Source organism: Prionailurus viverrinus, unplaced genomic scaffold (genome assembly GCF_022837055.1).
Source record: "Prionailurus viverrinus isolate Anna unplaced genomic scaffold, UM_Priviv_1.0 scaffold_53, whole genome shotgun sequence".
Classification (NCBI taxonomy): domain Eukaryota; kingdom Metazoa; phylum Chordata; class Mammalia; order Carnivora; family Felidae; genus Prionailurus; species Prionailurus viverrinus.
In genome coordinates this window covers 253,957-273,392 of record NW_025927616.1, presented here as the reverse complement: position 1 = coordinate 273,392, position 19,436 = coordinate 253,957, and the positions used below count along the sequence as shown (strand labels likewise).

Here is a 19,436-nt window from a genome sequence, read left to right as displayed (position 1 = left end):
CAAGGACAGTCGGGGGCGGCCCCTTCCCCTCGGGTCCAGTCCAGGGCACCCCAAGCACTGAGCAACCGCGTCCCAGCCACCCGCCCCGAAGCGCACAGGTGTCCCTACATGTTTCCTCGTCCCTGCAGCCGCAGGGTCTCGGGGGGCGAGTGTGGGGGGGCCCCCCGAAGTTGGAACAGGAGGTCGTAGTTGGAACAGGAGGTCGTAGTTGGAACAGGAGGTCGAAGTTGGAACAGGAGGTCACAGAGCTTAAAGAGATGACCAGAGCCTCGGGGCGGGGCCTGTCGGGGGCGGGGCTAGAAGGTGGGCAGGGCCTGTTCTGTGAACGAGGACCGGCGGGGGCAGCGTCAGGCAGGTGGGCGGGGCCCGGACGGAGAGCGGCTGGGCAGGTGGGCGGTGCGTGGGTGGGGGCGGGGCGTGTGAGTGGGGCGGGGCCTGCCCGGGACACGTGGGCGGGGCTTGATCTGGCAGGTGGGAGGGGCCAGGCGGGGAGGGCGGAGGGCGGAGCATGCGGGCGGGGGTGCATCGCGGGGCGGGGGCGCATCGCGGGGCGGGGGCATGTGGGCGGGGTAGTGGGAGGGGCGGGACCCGGGCGGAGAAGCGCGCGGAGCTGCGGGAGGCGCGGGGAACCCTTCCCGGAGGTAAGCGCCCCGCCGCGGACGAGGACCCCTGTCCCACCCCGGGCTGCTGGCGCGGTCGGGCGCCCACCCCCCGGGGGCGTCCCGGGCGGCTTCCGGCTCTGCTCCCTGGACGGGGACTGGGCGCGTGGCCGGCTGGTGCCCTGGGGGCGGGACACGGGGAAGCCGGGGCGCCCCCACCTTTGGAGAGCTGTCGCTTTCTCACTTTCGCTTTCGTCCCCACCTGGGAGGGGGCAGGTGGCCTCCCAGCCCTGGAAAAGGGGCCCCCCCGAACCCCGGCACCCGGCGCACCCGGCGAGGCGGCCCGGCGGAGGCGGCACGGTTTACCCCGCCGGCCTTCACGTCGTAAACAATCCGCCTGTGAAGACGCGGACGCAGAGGCAGGGCGCCTGGAAAACCGCCGCCGGCACAGCCTCGCAGGGCGGTGTGGCTCATCTAGGGGTGAGGGGTGCGCGGCCGCAGGAAGCCAGGCTGCCGGGACCATGGCGAGGGGCTTGCTCCTTCCCGTGGGTCAGCTCTGAGCGCATCTGCCCCGCGCCGGGTGACCCGTGAACGGCACCGTAGACACTGTTCCTGGGCAAGGACGCAATAATCCATAGGACGCCCTGTGTGGAGGTCGGGTGGTGTCACAGGGTCACTCGCTTGTTTCACAGTGCCCTGGGGACGTCACCCTCAGTGGTCCTTCCACCCTAAGTGCTGTCACTGGGTCACCCACTTGGCGGCTCGGCTCTGAGGGAAGCAGAAACTGATTGCATGTTCTGAATGCAAAACTGACCCTGCTCGTTTTTGGCTTTGTCTTCTCGGAAGACTTCTCGGGAAGTTGTGTCCAGCCTCACAGAGACCTCCTTTGTCGGTTTGCCTGCCAGTGTGCTGACTGTTGAAATCAGAACAGGCCTGTTGGGGTGCTTCTGCTTGCTCACAGACTCAGCACAAAACCCCGGGATGTGCAGTGACTGGGTCCGGATGTGTGTTTCACTCTTAGGTTTGTGGACAGCCCGCAGATCCAGACTTCCGCACGGCCTCCTGTTAGGGTGATTCCCACTGCTGGCTTTGCATCCCAACCCCTGTGAGCTCTGCTCTGTGGGACCTGCTCGTGTGAGGCATTGTCCCTGCCCCTCAGAGGCTCCCAGGTTCAGGTGGAAAGACAAAACCAGCATCCGGGAAACGAGAGCAGTTAAGTGTGAAGTCCTGTGCTATCACCTGCTAGTTCAAAGGTGACAGCCAGCGTGGGCTGGTAAAGACGGGGCTTTGCGGAGTCACCGGTCGTCCTCTGGATTTAGAAACGGCAGCTGGAGACGGGGACAGGCAGGTGGAAGGAGGTCCGAGGGTAATACTAAGACTTAGAATCCGTAATGGCGCTCACCAGCTGTGATCCAGACCCCCTGTGGCAGACTTTGACTCTGGAGTTCTCGCTTGTCCAGCAAGAGAGCAGATGCAGAGTTGAATACGAGAGGCTAATGTCCGGGAGGAGACAAGAGCCCCGAACAGGGGCTTCCTCTCCGCATTTATTGGGCTTTCGAGATCTTACACACAGGGTGAGTGTGAAGAAAAGAAGATCTTACACACATGAACGTGGAGAGAACAATCAGACAGTAATCATTAACTTGTGTGTGTAAGAAGCAAAGGGCCTGGGGGAGGGGGGGGGTGAGTGGATTTTGTGATCGAAGTACAATAGTATATTGGCTCCAGAAGGAAAGTAATTTCCTGCAGGTGAAATAACGTTTCTCACAGTCCCAGTACAATATCCCGCCAGCTAACGTCAGGCGCTTTCGCCCCGCAGGGGTGGCGTTCTGCCCGAAGCTTTTTTCTGACCCATTTGTGTGAGTAAAACCTATTTCCCCACAACCCCCCACCTCCCTCTCCAGCTCTGGCCACTCTCTTCATGCTCCCTGACACACTGACCTCCCCGACACACTGACCTTCCAGAGTGTTCTTACTGAGCCTATTTTGCATGCTTCACTCTCCTTACACTCGCTCTCCTGCCCAGAATGCCCTGTTGGGGAGTCCTCTACATCTTTTAAGAAGCATCTCAAAAGGCCCCTCTTCTGATGGGTCCCTCAAGGGCAGAGTTGGAGAGCCCGTCATCTGCCCTCCGTTGCTCCTTGCACGCTTCTTGCTCCTCCTCCGTCGGAGCTCTGGTCCCCTGCAGTGCCCACTGGGGGGAGGGGTCTTTGTCCGACTCGCTGGGGACCCTCTGAGCCAGCGCTAGTGTCTGGCACATAGCAGGCATTTGGCACATGATCCTTGGTTGCACATACAGGACACAGGAAGCACCTCACCCACCTGGTGCGGAAGGTGTGGGCTAAGGGTTATTACTGGGAACCTGAGGCTGGATACACCGGTGGAGCCAAAGCCCAGCGGCCTTGAGGGGCTAGTGTTAGATGGTGGCAGTCCTCAAGGCCCTCGGCAGCCCCCTCTGCCCCCGGGATGGCAGGCGCGTCCTTCTTGGCTGCAGAATACCCTCTCCATCCTCGCCCCCACCAGCGCCCACAGGCTCACACTTGGACCTTCTGAGTTACTCCACCTGCGGGGGCTCCAGGCCCGGGCTCCCTCCTCTCCCTTGAACACGGTGCCTGGGTGCCTCTGCCGGGACTGCCCCCCCCCCCCCCCCCACGGTTCACCGCTCCTGTGACTTAGGTGGCAGCGTCTATACCCCTAGTTAGAGGTGCCCTCGGGCTGGGGGTGCGTCCTCCTCTGCCCCGAGGCACCACGTCTGGTCCTGTAACGACATCACGCCCCCGCCCTCCGTGGTCGCCTTCAGGCTCGGGACGTTAGCTCCCTGAAGGCAGAGATTGGGTTTGTCTTGATGAAGCCCCAGCGGCTAACACCCTCCCTGGGAGACCGTGCCCAGGAAGTATGTGCCAGACAGAAGACTGACCAGGGCGGTGGGAATGTAAAAGGAAGGACAACTCTAGAGACATCTGGGAAAGAGGAGCCGGGACTTGGTGCCCAGTCCCAGGAAGAGAGTCTCCCAGAAGGCTGGCTCACCACCTGCCAGGCAGGTGTCAGGAGAGGGGGGCCCTGGCCCCAGGAGACGCCCACGTCCGTGCTTCTCCCTCTCTCAGGGCTGGAGATAGATCCTGGGGGCACGAGTGGTGGGGACAGTCCAACTCGTGAAACGCGACCTGCAAGCCAGGGGTGGGGGAAGGGAAAGGCCAGGGGGAGAACAAGAGGACGAGGGAGGAGGCATTTCAGGAAGACATAGGAGCAAAGCTGTCGGTGCCACAAGAGAAAACGGGGAGATGCAGATTAGAACAGGTGAGGACGGGAGCTCAGGACGGGGCCCCGGAAGGAGGCCACGGGGCCAACTGAGCCCAGGCAGCGGGCGCCCCTTGTATTTCCTGAGGAATTTGGCCATCGGGGAAGAGTGGCCCCGTGAAGAGATTGTGTCTGTTTCATAAGAGATCTGATTCCTGTTTGGGAAACCGAAGCAAGCTATTTCCGGGTACGGTCTGGCCACGTACCTGGCCGCCAGGTCACACTCACATGTGCACATTCAGAAACGGGACCGGGGGAATTCAGCTCATCAAGGATGCCCCCACGGTGGCCCCAGGATTCTCCTCTCCCAGCCCGGGGCTTTGGCCGTGGTCTTGGACGTTCCCGCCCACAGCAAGTTGGCCTCTGGCCCCGGCGCCCCACCCAGGATGGAGCAGGGGTGTGGGGCTGCTGGCCCAGGGCGGTTTCCACCCTCAGGAACCTCCCTGGGGCCCGGTCCCCGGTCGCGGCACGAGGCAGGAACATGTGCTTGCAGCCCCGGCCGCCCCCGCTCCAAGTCCCTGGTGCCACGAGTAAACTCTTCCTCCTCCACCCCTGGGAGACGCAGGACTCCCCCCTCCCAGCCTGACTCCCTCCCTCACCTCCCACCCAGGGCGGCTCTGCCAGGCTGCTGCCGAGTGGGCTTGGTTTCATCAGCCAAGGGGGGTTTCTCTTTTTGCTTTCCTTAGCTCAGCCCAGAGTACAACCCTCCCCGGGATGGTTCTCTGGTGCTTGTAATCTCTCTTCTCATTTCCATCGTGTCCATAGTTTAATAAGGATTTTCTTCACTGTGCCTCCGCCGCCCCCCACTGCTTCCATTTACATCACAATCCAGGTTGTCATAACTTTCTGGAGAGGCAAAGGCGGGCTCTTTGGGGGCTCGGGGCTCTGGCACCTGGCTGTTGCCCCTCTCTCCGGGCCATCAGCTCGCAGGCTTGGCCGAGGTGCGGTCGGGGAGGCTGTCAGAGCCTCGAGGTTAATTTTCTGAGAGTATTGGTGCCGCCTGAAGCTGAAATCAGGTAGAGATATTCAGTCCGTGGAGAGCTCCCTTTTCTGGAGGATTTTAAGCGTGTGGCGCGTGTTGTTAGTCTTTAATCATCACCCAAGTGAAATTATTTTTTTTCCAGTCAGATGTTTTAAAACGGTGGGAAAGAATTTATAATAAACAGAAGAGAAACCATTCTGTTGGGTTTTTGACACACTGGCTTCTTGAGAATATCAGTTCCTCTGGATGCTGGTGTGGTCGGGGGCCGGGGGGTGGGGGGACCACCACCGGAAGATATTAAGGGCAATCTGGCAAGATTTTCCCTAACTTCCAGGAGTGCTGAAGAGGGAAACTCCTGAGGCCGCACCATGCTGGGAAATCCCCTGTCCCTCTCAGTGTTCCCCTTTGGTGGCTCCTAAAGGGAGTGCATCTCTGGAGAGGTGCTCTTGGACTAACGATGTCTGTGTCCTTAAGCAACAAGAACCATCAGAGGGTGGCGTGTGAGGAACCGATTACTCTGGATCAGGCACCGGAGTGTCCCCCCCTTGTGTGTGTGTAGACGGCCCCACTGGTGCTCAGAGAGGCTGGTCATCCATTCAACTGGGAACGAGGACTCGAATTCAGCTGCAGACTTAGTCCTGATTTTGATCCCATCCTCCCCCCTCCCCCCCCCCCCCCAACCAAAACGGTGTGCGGGGCAAAACAGATGCAGAGCTCAGAGCGAGCAGAGCATCGGGGAGGGGGGTGGATGATGCCAGCGGCGGCCCTGGCGAGTCCTCACCCCGGGCCCTGCGCTCACCCTGCGGCCGCGTCCCGACCCGCCCTCGGCCGCCCCCTGCCGGTCGGCGGCAGAAGCGCCTGCCCTGGAACCGGGAAGGCCCTGGAACCGGGAAGACCCTCGCACCTGTTTCCTCAGCTGCGCAGTGAGGGAACCCACGTGTCGTGTCCAGCCCCGGCCTCGGGACCCTCAGCTGATCCCCGTTGGCAACCATCTGGTGCTTCACCCGCCAGGGTCGAGAAGAGTTGGGGTGAGCGTATTAACGTGGCCCCTTGCCAGAAGTGACCGGGCAGCACCTACCCAACCTTCATCCCAGGAGAACAGGCAGCCTGAGCAGTGAGTGTGGACAGATGGCGGGTCTCGGGGCCCTGCCACTCAGCTCTGAAGGTCACCTGGAGGCTTGTGGAGAGCCAGAGTGTCAGGTCCCCGCCTGCCTGCTGACCAGATTGCGTTTTAGCGGCACCCGCAGGTGGTCCCGGATGCCTCCGAGGGGCTGGGCCGTGTGCAGGATACTCCATTCTGAGTTTTTGGAAAAGATCAAAATGATGACTAAGTCTGCAGCTGGATTCAAGTCCTAGCGCCCAGCTGGAGGGGTGCACGACCCTGAGCACTTCCTCCGCCTGTAGGACCCCTCATCCTAAATCTGAGACCTAACGATTCCTAGCCAGTGTCCCCTGACTCGGCCCTCATTTAGCCAGCGAGCTGCTCCGAAGGTCAAACTCTGATGGCGAACCTGGCCATCTGCCATAGAGCAGACAGTGCTGGTCCTCAACCCTGGGCGGAAGCCTTCGTCACCAAATGACCATGGCAAAGTCACGTGAAAAGGAACTTAGGTCCGGGGAGACACTCCCTCCCCACAGCGATTTGAAGAAAAATGCACCGGATGGTGAAAGTGTGGACTTTCCCTCTCCGGAGTCCCAAGGAAGAAAGCTCCCCATCTGACTGGCCCAGACACTGGGCCTCTGAACCAGAGGCTGGGCCTAGACTTCTCAAGACCCTGCGGCTCTGATGGCCCACGTGCCTTGATTTGCAAAATGGTCTCGATCTTTTCTAGTTGAAATTCTGCTCAGTAAGACACACACCTAAAGCTTCAAATTCTTCTGCAAAGAGAACTGCCATATGGCATAGAAAAACTTGTGCATCACAGTTTGTTTCTCCCCCTTAATTAGCTTTTCTCCTTTAAGAAAACAAAAGCCCTTTATCTTGACTCGCCAAATCAACACTGACCACCTTCGTCATTGTGATGAATTTCCTAGAGTCTCAGGAACCGGAGCCCTGGACCAGCCGGGGAGTGGGGGTCTGTGCCCCCAGAATAAGGACGTGTTAGGAGCTCCCCGTGTTAGAACTAGGAGGTGAGTCTGATGAAAATAAGCCTTCGGACTATTAGTGGGGATAATATTACTGGGGTGTTAAACTGTGCTACCTCAGGGATACTGCACAAATAAAAACAGGGTCTCCGCCCTCAAGAGACGTGCAGTCTAGGGGGAAGGTGTTTAATAAAAACGCTGTCTGGGAGGTGTGGACAGCATATCAGGGTGAGATAAAATGTGCCCCGGGGGTATGAGGATTGCTGGCCTCCGAGGTGGCCTCTGAAGGGCGAGCTGGATATGCAGACAGAAGCATCCCACCCCCCGGGGTCCAGCCTAAGGAGGGAAATTGGGTGGAGGCCAAGTTCTGAGCAGGTGGCCTCCCTCTGGAGCACAGGCCCAGACTGCAGGTGCGGTCGGGACGGGGGGTTGGCTTGGGATCCCCTCTGTCAAAGGAGAAGGTCAGCCATTCCAGGGTAGACTACAGTCTACAGTGGACGGCCCAGAAGTCCTGTTCCCTTCGTGGGCAGAAGGAGCCAGTGAAGGCTTCTGATCAGAGGTGTGCTTTCGGGCTCCTGGGGTAGCTGGATGAGGGGTGCATGTGTCTGTGGGGGACCGGCTGGGAGGTCAGTGGGCAGGGGCAGGGGGGACATGACCGGCAGGGGGGCAGTGCCCTGGGGTGAGCCTTGCAGAATTGGCCACCAACTGCACTGAGGTCACACCGGTGGGGGTCTGTGGGTCCAGGACGGTGGATGGGGGGAACTGTGGACGGGGGAGGGGGCTGTGAGTCCAGGAAGGTGGAGGGAGGGAGGGGCTGTGTGTGTGTGAGGGGGCTGTGGGTCCAGGACGATGGTTGGGGGGAGGGGCCTATAGGTCCAGGAGGGTGGACGGGGGGGGGGGGGGGGGGGGGGGGCTGTGGGTCCAGGATGGTGGACTGTGGGGGACGGGGGAGGGGGGGTGTGTGTGAGGTGGGGGGTGTGAGGACGATGGTTGGGGGAGGGGCCTATAGGTCCAGGATGGTAGACGGGGGGGAGGGGGCTGTGGATCCAGGATGGTGGACTGGGGGGGGAGGGGCTGTGGACGGGGATAGGGGGCTGTGGGTCCAGGACCATGGTTGGGGGGAGGGGCCTACAGGTCCAGGACGGTGGACGGGGGAGGGGCTGTGGGTCCAGGATGGTGGACTGAGGTGGGGAGAGGGGGGGGAGGGGCTGTAAACGGGGGGAGGGGGTTGTGGGTCCAGGACGGTGGATGGGGTGGGAGGGGCTGTGGGTCCAGGAAGGTGGACTGGGGGGGGAGGGGGCTGTGTGTCCAGGACGGTGGACGGGGTGGGAGGGGCTGTGGGTCCAGGACGGTGGACTGAGGGGGTGCGGGGGGGGGGGGGGGAGGGGGAGGGGCTGTGGATGGGGGGAGGGGCTGTGGGTCCAGGATTGTGGACGGGGTGGGAGGAGCTGTGGGTCCAGGACGGTGGATGGTCTCCAGGTTCTGAGGTTGGATCGGGTCCGAAGCAGCTTCACAGCCTGGTTCTCGCTGCTCCACCCGCTGCCCGACACCAGTGCGGGTTCATGTTTTCTTCACCCCGCGTGTCTCCCGGCTCCCGTTCCGGACGCGCCGCGTGGTGTCTTCCTGACGGCTCTCGGCTCCGCTGTCCCGGAGCCCCCCGCTCGGAGGTCCGCTTCAGTCCTGCCTTGCTGTACGTCGTGGGAAAGCCGGTCTGCATGGTATCTTGGTCATGCCACATGAGCCCGGATAATTTTGCGTAAATTCTGTTTGTCCAGGGGCCCTGGCGCCCCGCACTGCCTCTGTCATCTCCTCTGTCACCCGTTGCTGCAAATCCAGGGTCGAGCGGCCGGGTCCGGCGGGTACACCGCGGGGCGGTGAGGGGTTGTCTGCAAAAAGACAAAAGTGAAACTAGAAAGCTCAGCTCGGCTGTTCTGAGCTACGCGCCTCTGCAGGGATTTCTGTCTGTTACGTAAGAGGAGAAATCACTCTGATGGTTGAGTAAATCAGCAGCTTGGGGACCAGGTGGCGTCTTCCCGGCAAATACGGTGGTTCCCTATCGGCACGCGTGTATCTTACAGTCCCCTCAAATCCTCACTTGTGAACCAGAGTTTCTCTTCTGTTCTAGAGCAGAGGTTGGACTGCAGAGCTTAAAGTATTTGCCGTCAGGCCCTTCGCGCTCTGAGCCGCGTCCCGGGATACGGAGCGTGCCGGGCCGTCTGTGAAGCCGCGGGTTGGAAGGAGCAGATTTTGGAAGGTCAGTGAACCCTCTGAAATGGTGCAAAATTGGGTGTGTGACGCTTATGTGCGTTTTTGGAGGGCAAGGAACCAGAGCTATCGGAGTCTCAGAGGGGTCGGTCTGTGACCTCAAGACATTTAAGAACGACTGTAGAGTGTGGTGTGCATCTGGCCAGGGAGGCTGGGCCTCGTCTGTCCCTGTCTCCTCCCGCTGGGAGATGGGAAGAAGGTCACAGAAAACCCAGAGTGAGGTCGTCCCCCTACCATGTGTCTCCCCCACCCTCGGCTCTCCTCCTGAAGCACATCTGAGAATCTGCTGCCTGAGAACAACAGACCTCCTTCCCCCAGCGTCTGTGTGGGCCCGGGGTGAACCCAGGGCTCAGAGTTAGGGCCCTGCGGGGACGGCCTCCCGTCCTGTCCATGCAGGTGCCGGCTGGTTTTGTCAGCAGCAGGATGGCAGGGACAGCATTGTTGCTGAGCTGTCCCTTTCGAGGTGGGCGGGGCTGGGGCTCACCTCTGGGGCTTCCCAGGAGCCTGATGCCCACCTGTGCCCCCACTGTTTTGTTTTCTTTCTGATAATTCTCCCCTGCATCTGTCCCATCTTCCAGGACAAGGGCCTCCCCACCGTGTGCATCGGTCTGATCGTCGGGGGCGGGGGGGGGGGCAACCACTCGCTATGTGGGTGGAAAAAACAGGATTCAAAGAATATCTGGCTTTAATCATCTCAGAGTTTGTGGTGAACGTGGGGAGAAGAGGCTATGGCCACAGTGCTTAGAAAAGCATCCTTGTGGGGCGCCTGGGGGGCTCCATCGGTTAAGTGTCCAACTTTGGCTCAGGTCATGATCTCACGGTTCTTGGGTTCGAGCCCCACGTCGGTCTCTGTGCTGACAGCTCGGAGCCTGGAGCCTGCTTCGGATTCTGTGTCTCCCTCTCTCTCTGCCCCTCCCCTGCTTGTGCGTGCGCACGCTCTCTCTTTCTCTCTCCTTCTCTCTCTCAAGAATAGATTTTAAAAAAACATTAAAGTTTTTTTTAAAAAAGAAAAGAATCCTTGTTTAAATTTTTTTTTCATTTTATTTATTTTAGAGAGAGAGTGGGAGGGGGGAGGGACAGAGAGAGAGAGACAGAGTCCCAAGCAGGCTCCACACTGCCAGCACAGAGCCCGTCGTGGTGCTTGAACCCACGAACCCTGGGATCATGACCACATGAGCCCCCAGGGGCCCCAGAAGAGCACCCATATTATAACAAATGTTTAAATGATGGCTTTTCCATTTTGAAGTTGAAGCAGAGGTATAATCTAATCTATAAACACGATGTTAAAGAAATCAATATAACGCCCTGACAGGAATATAACGAGAAAAGGAAAGGGGACGTAAGTGATGAGGAACAAATATGTCCTCACACTAGAAGGCAAAGTGAGTTATTTTGACTCTCACACTCACTTATAAGGAATAAGTTTGGATTTAAGAGAAGAAAATATTCAACAGACATTTCTTAAAGTTTTATTACCTTTGACATTTAGAAATGAGGGCCACATAAATGGGGTCACACACACCGTCCCCGGGAAGTCCACCCAGATGGCACGGTTCATGGCTCCCGTGGAGACCCAGGTCACTAGGAAGAGATTTTCCGGAATGGTGACTAACTTCTTGTTTGCAGCTGCGAATGAGCAGGGTACGATCTTCCCTAGATTTGTCAGATCCCGTGTCTGGAAAATTCAGAATAGAAACAGTGCTGAGAATACTTTGTTGGGGGGCACCTGGGTGGCTCAGTCAGTTAAGCATCCAACTCTTGATTTTGTTGCGGGACCAGGCTGGGACGCTGGCGGAAAACCCAAGCGGCACTCAGAGATCTTGGTGGATTGGAGATTTATTTAACACCGGCGGGCTCGGAGGAGACCGTTTCTCCAAAGATCTGAGCGCCAGATGCAAGCGCGGAGGGTAATTTATCGTCATCAGCTTCCATATCTGGGGTGGGCGGGGGGGGGGTGGGTTTCGCAAGCCGCAGCAAAGAAAGAAAGAAGAACCCGGAGGAGGGTCTCTAAGCCAGAGACCGGAGTTTGTTTTAGCCCCATCGGCCATCTTTGGTGTTCTCTAGCTTCTCCAACAATTTAGGCTCAGGTCATGATCCTGGGGTCGTGAGATCGAGCCCCACATCAGGCTCTGTGCTGACAGAGCAGAGCCTGCTTGGGATTCTCTCTCTCTCTGTGCCCCTCCTCTAATTGAGCTCTCTCTCCTCTCTCTCTCTCTCTCTCTCAAAATAAATAAATAAACTTTAAAAGGAAATACTTTGTTGGCCTGCAGAAGAGAGTCAGGGTCTGAGGTCACTTTGAGACGGTTTTGACCTCCAGGGACGCCCGGCGGGTCATCGTCCCTGGAGCTGAGCAGCTCCGCCTGTGCAGGACCAGGTGCGTGTGGCCTCCCTGCTTCCTGGGGCGCGTTGTGGCCCGGACACCCGCACGCTCACAGGACGCTCCCGCAGAGACAGCTTCCCCATCGGGAGCCACTGTTGCGCACAGGAAGTCTCACCCAGGGTGATGGTTTCTGCCTCAGCGGAGACCAAGTTCCCCAAACAGATCAGTGTTGTTCCCTTGTTGGCAGTGATACTCGTTCAACTTCGCATTTCTTCTTCTTAGCAGCAGGCATCCTTCCATCCTCGCTGGGCTGATGGAGAATATGGCCTCGTAAGGGAGGGAGACGGCAGATAAGTCAGCCAGTGTTTGCGCCAGATAATTAAGGGCTTGTGATAGTTGCCTTGCAAGGAATAAACAAGGTGTGTTTGAGCGAGTTGGGGGCAGGGGAGTTACCGCAAATAGTGAGTGTGGGGGAGGCTCTCTGAGGAAGTGTCCATGTGAGGAGCAGAGAGAAGAGCGTTCCTGCACAGGACGCAGCATGTGCCAAGGCCCTGAGGTTGGAAAGAGTTTGGAGAGGCAGCCAGGAGCGCCGTGCTGGCACTCCCGGTCACCCGGGACTGGTGCTGACTGCTCCTCCCCCAGCACATACGGGCCTGTCCTTTTCCCTCCTGCCTTCAGGCCTCTGCTCCGGCACGATGTCAGCAGAGAGGGCTTTCCTGACCACTGTCCAAGTAGCAACCAACACCCAGCCCTGGCGGTCCCTGTCTCCATTTTTCCTTCTTTTGTTGGGTGTCCCCCCTCCGCTGCTTCCCTGCACCAGCACGTGAGCCCATGAGCACAGTCATGGCTTGTGAGTTCGTCTTCTCTCCCGTGTCCCGAAAGGTGCCCAGCACCTAGTGGACACTCCCCACATACTTGTCGAGGAAGTTGTTGGGGAGACAGAGCTGGAGCACAGAAGTCCTTGTGGCCGTCGTCCCCAGGGCTCTGTGCAGGGAGGGAGGGGACAGCAGAGTCCCCAGGCCGCCAGGAGGGCGACCCACCATGGAAGGTGCGGGGGACTTGCGGCTGCCGCCTCAGGCCTTGGGCAGCAATCGTGAAAAATGATCAGATTGGATTAACATTATCGCCGACTTCTTCCCAGTGATTATTAAATGCCCGGTTTTGATGCTTGGGGTCAACTCGGAGTCGATGCCTCCTTGTGATTTGCTCTAATCTGTGTGTCACAGCCTCGGGTTTCCATGGAAACCAGCCCCCACATGGAGCAAAACACCAGCAGAGCCACGGACTAAGGCTTACGGCAGGTGCCTCCTTCTCCCCCCTCCCCCATCCCTCCTTCTCCTCTCCCCCCTACCCTTCCTTCTCCCCTCCCCCCTGCTCCTCCTCCCCTCCCCCTTCCTTCCCCCTCCCCCTCCCCCTTCTTCTCTCCTCCCACTTTCCCCCACCCCTCCTTTCCCCCCCCACCCCACCCCCCTCTTTCCCCCCTCCCCTCCCCTCCCCTCTCCCTGTCCCTCCTCCTGGCCCCTGAGCCGCATCAGTCTCTCCTTACTTCTGACGTTACAGTGAGAGCCCGTTGAATGGGCCGCGGGCACCAGATGCGGGGGCTCTGAGGGCCGATCCCCCTGCGTTTCCTCCGACCCCACAGCCCCGCACTGGGAACACCAGCCAGACGCGGCTGTGCCGCCGAGCATCCACACAGCCCTGCGGGCCGGCTGGCAGGGGCGCCCGGTTCGTCCGCATTAGACCCATCCTGTGATGCTTTGTGGACAGTGGCATAAAGTACCCCTGCTTGTGCGCTGAGGCGGCCTGGCTGTGGACGGAGGACCGAGGAGCCGGCTGGCTGGGAACGGGCCCAGGGGACGTGCAGACGTGTCTCCACCTGCAGCTTTCTCCCACTGCCTGCGCAGACCTTGAGTAAGCGACTGCGTGAACTAATGAACCGTTACTGCAAAGACTGAATGTTTCTGAAGGACTTGGAATAGTGCTTACCTTTAGGCCCACCCCCCACAGCCGCACCCACAAAGGGTCTCGGCAGCAGGCAGGTCGTGCGGGAGCCCCCATGTCCCAGGGGCCCGCGCGCCATGCCTGGAGCTCGGTCGGCTGTGTCTTCATTTTCCCGTCTTCTCCACGGGATCATGGGAGACCCCCTTGACCTTGTCTTCGGAGTAGTGCTCGTGGCCAGTCCTGTGCTGGCGATTTCTTCCTGCTCCTCGGACGGTCGGCTAGCCTTGTACCGATTCTGCAACCTCACCCAGGTGCCCTGGGTGCCTGGCACCACGGAGATCCTCCTGCTAAGCTTCAACTACATCGAGACTGTCACTGCCTCCTCATTTCCCCTCCTGGAGCAGCTGGGGCTGCTGGAGCTCGGGACTCAGTATACCCCCTTGCGTATTGACAGAGAGGCCTTCCGAAACCTGCCCAATCTTAGAGTCTTGGACCTGGGCGGCAGCCACATGCATTTCCTGCATCTCGACGCTTTCCAGGGGCTGCCCCACCTGCTTGAACTTCGACTCTTCTTCTGTGCTCTCTCCGATGCCGTATTAAGAGACGGTTATTTCCGAAATCTGGAGTCTTTGACTCGCCTGGACCTGTCCAAAAATCAGATTCGTAGCCTTCACCTTCATCCTTCGTTCCGGGAGTTGAATTCCTTGAAGTCTATCGATTTTTCCCTCAACCAGATACCCATCGTATGTGAACAGGAGCTCAAGCCCCTCCAAGGGAAGACGCTCTCCTTCTTAAGCCTCGCCACCAATGGCTTGTACAACAGGGTCCCCATGGACTGGGCCAAGTGTATGAACCCATTCAGAGACATGGTGCTGGAAACCCTGGATGTTTCTCACAACGGCTGGACCGCGGATGTCACGGGGAACTTCAGCAGGGCCATCAATGGGAGCCAGACCTCCTCTCTGGTTCTCACCTACCACATCATGGGGGCTGGGTTTGGCTTCCGTAACATCCGGGACCCTGACCGGAGCACATTTGCCGGCCTGGCCAGGAGCTCAGTGGTACGTCTGGATCTTTCACACGGCTTTATCTTCTCTCTGAACTTTCGGCTCTTTGAGTCTCTCAGGCACTTGAAGGTCCTGAACCTCGCCCACAACAAGATAAACAAGATTGCAGGGGAAGCGTTTTACGGACTCGACAGCCTGCAGGTTCTCAACGTGTCACATAACCTTCTGGGCGAGCTTTATAATTCTGATTTCCGTGGACTGCCTGAGGTAGCCTATATTGACCTTCAAAACAACCACATTGGGATCATTCAGGACCAGACATTCAAATCCCTGAAAACATTACAGACCTTGGATCTCCGCGATAATGCCCTTAAAACCATTTCTTTCATCCCGAGCATCCCTACTATCTTCTTGGGCAGCAATAAACTGGTGACCTTGCCGAACGTAAGGCTTACGGCCAACTTCATCCACTTGTCAGAGAACAGGCTAGAAGATCTGGACAGTCTCTACTTCCTTCTCCGGGTCCCTCACCTCCAGATCCTCATTCTGAATCAAAACCGCCTTTCTTCTTGCAACCCAGCTCATGCCCCAGCGGGGAGCCTCAGCCTGGAGAAGCTTTTCCTTGGAGGAAATATGTTGCAGCTGGCCTGGGAAACCGGCTTCTGCTGGGATGTTTTTAAGGGGCTCTCCCAGCTCCAGGTCCTGTATCTAAATAACAACTACCTGAATTTCCTTCCGCCAGGAGTATTTGGCGACCTGACCGCACTGAGGGGTCTCAGCCTCAGCTCCAACAGGCTCACCGTTCTTTCTCCCGGCGACTTGCCTGCGAATTTGGAAGTCCTGGACGTGTCCAGAAACCAGCTCCTGTCCCCTGACCCCGATCTGTTTGCGGGCCTCAGTGCCGTGGACATAACGTACAACAAGTTCATCTGTGAGTGTGAACTCCGTCCCTTCATCCGCTGGCTCAACCAGACCAACGTCACTGTGCTTGGGTCTCATGCAGACGCCCTCTGCATGTACCCCGCCTCGCTTGCTGGGACCTCCCTCTCCTCTGTGTCCATGGAGGGTTGTGACGAAGAGGAAGTCTTAAAGTCCCTGAAGTTGTCCCTTTTCATTTTGTCCAGTGTTACCGTGACTCTGTTCCTCACGGCTGTCCTCACGGTCGCCAAGTTCCGGGGGCTTTGTTTCTTCTGCTACAAGGCAGCCTGCAGACCGCTGTCCGTGGACCACGCCAAGGGCAGCGGGGCTGACGTGTACAAATACGATGCGTATCTGTGCTTCAGCAACAAGGACTTTGAGTGGGTGCAAAACGCTTTGCTCAAGCACCTAGATGCTCAGTACAGCGACCAAAACAGATTCAACCTGTGCTTCGAGGAGAGAGACTTTGTCCCGGGGCAAGACCACATCGCCAACATCCAGGACGCCGTGTGGGGCAGCAGGAAGGTGGTCTGTCTCGTGAGCAGGCACTTCCTCCGAGACGGCTGGTGCCTCGAAGCCTTCAGTTACGCCCAGAGCCGCTGTGTGTCTGACCTCGATGGTGCCCTCATCCTGGTGGTTGTGGGCTCCCTGTCCCAGTACCAGCTGATGAAGCATCAGTCTCTCAGGGGATTCGTGCAGAAGCGGCAGTATTTGAGGTGGCCTGAAGACCTCCAGGATGTCGACTGGTTTCTTAATAAACTCTCTCAGCACCTTCTAAAGAAAGAAAAGGGAACGAAGAGAGACGGCGACGTTCAGCTGCAAACCATGGCGAGCGTCTCCTCATCCACTAATCCCAAGCCACAGACAGCTCTGCATCTGTGCTAAGCTACCGTTTGGGGTCCTTTCTCGTAGCTTGTCTTTCTACTAGGAACACGACGGGCTGTTGGTTTTCGTACCAACACGATGCCCGGTCTCCCTGACCCCACCATGGAGGGGAGTACTGTTTTCTCCCGTTGTGCCGACCACAAACCTTTCCTTGGTCGCCCTGTCGGCCACAGGGATGCACACTCGGGGGCACCTTTGCTGGCAGTCGAAACTTCCTTGAGATTGTATTTTTTTACCTCAAAAGAAATCTATATACATTTTGCATTCTGTCTTTTTCCATATTGATTTTATTTTTTTTTTATTAAAAAAAATTTTTTTTAATGTTTTCATTTATTTTTGCGACAGAGAGAGACAGAGCACGAGCAGGGGAGGGGCAGAGAGAGAGGGAGACACAGAATCAGAAGCAGGCTCCAGGCTCTGAGCTGTCAGTACAGAGCCTGATGCGGGGCTCGAACCCACAGACTGTGAGATCATGACCTGAGCCGAAGTCGGGTGCTTAACCAACTGAGCCACCCAGGCACCCCATCCAAGTTGATTTTAATACAGGAACGTTTTTCTGCGAAGGTATAAAGAAAACCAGGGAAGGTGTGCCAAAGTCACCCTGGGGTTTCACACACCTCCTCCCGCAAATCCAGGAGCCCCTAGGCCTGGGCTCAGCACTCACCCTCCTGTCTCTGTGCCCCTGCCCTGACTCCTCCAGAACACACATCCCACAGTCCGCCTCTTCCTTCTGGAATGTTCTCCCAGCCCCCTGGTGGGCCTCCCTTTTGTGCAAACTCTTGGCACCTCACCTGTTCTCCTAAGACCAGCACTTTCTACTTTCTCCGAGAGCTGGGAGCCTGTCGGCTGCTCCCCACTCTGACTGCAGGCTCCAGGGGGGACCTTTCTTCTGTGTCCCACCCCCACTGGCCGGCACAGACCACATACGGTGTCAGGAAGGAATTCCTTCTCTCCGTCCTCATCCCAATCTGCCTGGTGAATCTCCTAGCACAACTGCCCGTTCCTTGTAAGCTGACACATTTGTGTCACTGATACGTAGCACTGTGCTGTGCCTGGACTGTGGGCCCCGAGGGCAGGGACCTTGTGTCGTTCATCATGGTCTCCTAAGCCCCTGCGGTGCCTGGCCCATAGTACGTGCCGAATGAAGGCCCGGTGGGCCGGCATCCCTGGTGTCCATGTTGGCTCCTGGAGGAGGGGAGGTCTGCCAGAGCAGGTGCTGGGTGGGGGCGGGGGGTTTCCAGCCTGAGGCTCGTTTCAGACCCTGCAGCATGGCTGGGGCCCCTGGGGGTGGGGGTGGGGGGACAGTCAGCCTCAGTGAGCAGCCTGGGGTTGGGCTAGAATGACGGGATGGAGAGGTTGGTTGGAGGGATGGGGCGATGGGAGGGATGAGGGGTGGGAAGATGGGAAGGAAGACAGGGTGAGAAGCCTCTCTTGACCCAGGACTAGGAAATGCAGTGAAACAGGCATCACGGTGAGACGTTGCTGCCGTGACAGTCCCCACCAGGGATCCAGAAGACGGTCAAAGGCCGGCGTCTCGGGACAGTCTTCCTGCCCCACGGGCTCGCTGCAGGAACGTGGCTGCACGGCCCTGACCCTGTCCCTCATCTGGACGGCCCATAGGAACAGGCTGGCTGGGCGGGGCGCTCCCTTGTCCTGGGGCAGCGCTGCCCCAGGTGCCCCTTGCTTTGGGTGCCTGTCACCATGACTAGTTTCCAGGCCAGACCCAGGCCCGTAGGAGGACAAGGCAAGGGTATTTGTAGGGACGGCAGGTTGGGTACAGACAGCGTCGGACGTGAGGGCGTCCATCCACCTCTTCTAATCCTCGTGCTCAAGACACAAACAGCAGTAATTCTCCTGATGAAACACATTCAAAAAGCACCTTTGGTCATTTCTGTCAGTTTATGGGGGACCCATTTACATCAGGCGTCCCGGCTGCCACGAACCCACAGGCCACTCTAATTTATTCCCGAATTTCTCTTTTCTGACAAAGACCCGAAACTTTGTTATGTGCCCCTCATTCGCCTTCCCTCCCATCAGCAGAGCCAACACTTGGAATTCTGTTTGCGGCCAGTGTCCCAAGTCTCGCTTCATGAGGCCGGCGGGACGTGGGCCCGCTTCCCGCGTCGCCAACCATGGAGGGTCCCCGGGGTCCGTCCCAGGCGGGAGGGGCCGCAGCCAGTCTCAGAATGGTGACACCTTGCTGTATTCAAGACTATTCTGGAAAATCCAGGACACTGTTGGGGGCAGCTGAGACTTGGAAGGGAATCCCACTCATCGCTCCCAATACACTTGACTTTGGAAGTTCCCTCCCAACCACGTGAATCCGCAACGAACGACATTCACATAGTCCTGACATAACGTGAAATAGACCGTGGCGGAACGTTTGGAATTACGGAGGAACACGGTGGGGAGAAAGGAGAGGCGGGTAGGACGGGTAAGCGCCCGTCGCTGCCAATGGGTACAAAGTGTCCAAGGTCAGATCAAGAAGGAGCATTCTGACGTGTGTTGACAGATCTGGAGATGCCGGAAGGAAGAACTCGACACATTAACGGTGCTTGTCTGCAGGGGTTCCCCTGGATTCTTCCACTGGGGGTGTCGGGGGGAGCTGGGAAACCGGCTTTAAAACCTACCTGAGGGCATCGGAGAGCCACACGGAGGACCACAGGAGGGAGACCATGTTTACGTTACGACCGATTAATAATCTAACGCAGATGGGAATGAATAATCAATACATGTACATAAAATGGAAACTAAGTTCTGTCCTTGGCAGAAGACAGAGAAAATAGAATTAACTGGAATTTTAAGATTAAGCCACCCACGCAGAAAACCAACATCATTTCAGCAGCCCAGTATACATGGGAAATGGTGCATATAACGTTTTGCTCAATTTTATCTTTCTTAAAATTAAAGAAATGTTTCATCTGTTTCACTTAGCAATTAAAGACTTTATTTCTCCTTGGCCACAGTCACGTCCACTTAGGTAGACCTTTTGAGAAATTGGACATTTTTATTTTATGGACAGACCATGGAAGGAATTTGCTACACTCTCTCGGCAGCATGGTCTGGGCGAGCAGGACAAGGAGGCTTTGTTCCTGACTTTGGGACCTGATCCAACCGGCTGGAAATGGTGTTTCTTT

General features: G+C 57.8%; 1 protein-coding gene across 14 annotated transcripts; it reads left to right on the top strand.

Annotated features, from left to right (window-relative positions):
* The first annotated feature begins 580 nt into the window (after positions 1 to 580).
* TLR5 (toll like receptor 5) lies at positions 581 to 16,620 on the top strand. Of its 14 annotated transcripts, XM_047848152.1 has the most exons (7): positions 3,796 to 7,008; positions 9,089 to 9,217; positions 11,008 to 11,135; positions 11,477 to 11,602; positions 11,831 to 11,967; positions 12,775 to 12,849; positions 13,109 to 16,620. In XM_047848152.1, exon 7 carries the CDS (start codon positions 13,627 to 13,629, stop codon positions 16,297 to 16,299), a length of 2,673 nt encoding a protein of 890 aa, XP_047704108.1. In that variant the 5' UTR covers positions 3,796 to 7,008; positions 9,089 to 9,217; positions 11,008 to 11,135; positions 11,477 to 11,602; positions 11,831 to 11,967; positions 12,775 to 12,849; positions 13,109 to 13,626; the 3' UTR covers positions 16,300 to 16,620. The 14 variants fall into 14 exon arrangements, with proteins under 14 accessions (XP_047704118.1, XP_047704116.1, XP_047704117.1 ...); XM_047848162.1 differs by lacking the exons at positions 11,008 to 11,135; positions 11,477 to 11,602; positions 11,831 to 11,967 and adding exons at positions 581 to 641; positions 8,443 to 8,653 and having other exon boundaries at positions 6,913 to 7,008; XM_047848160.1 differs by lacking the exons at positions 11,008 to 11,135; positions 11,477 to 11,602; positions 11,831 to 11,967 and adding exons at positions 581 to 641; positions 8,443 to 8,681 and having other exon boundaries at positions 6,913 to 7,008.
* Positions 16,621 to 19,436: the final 2,816 nt, after the last annotated feature.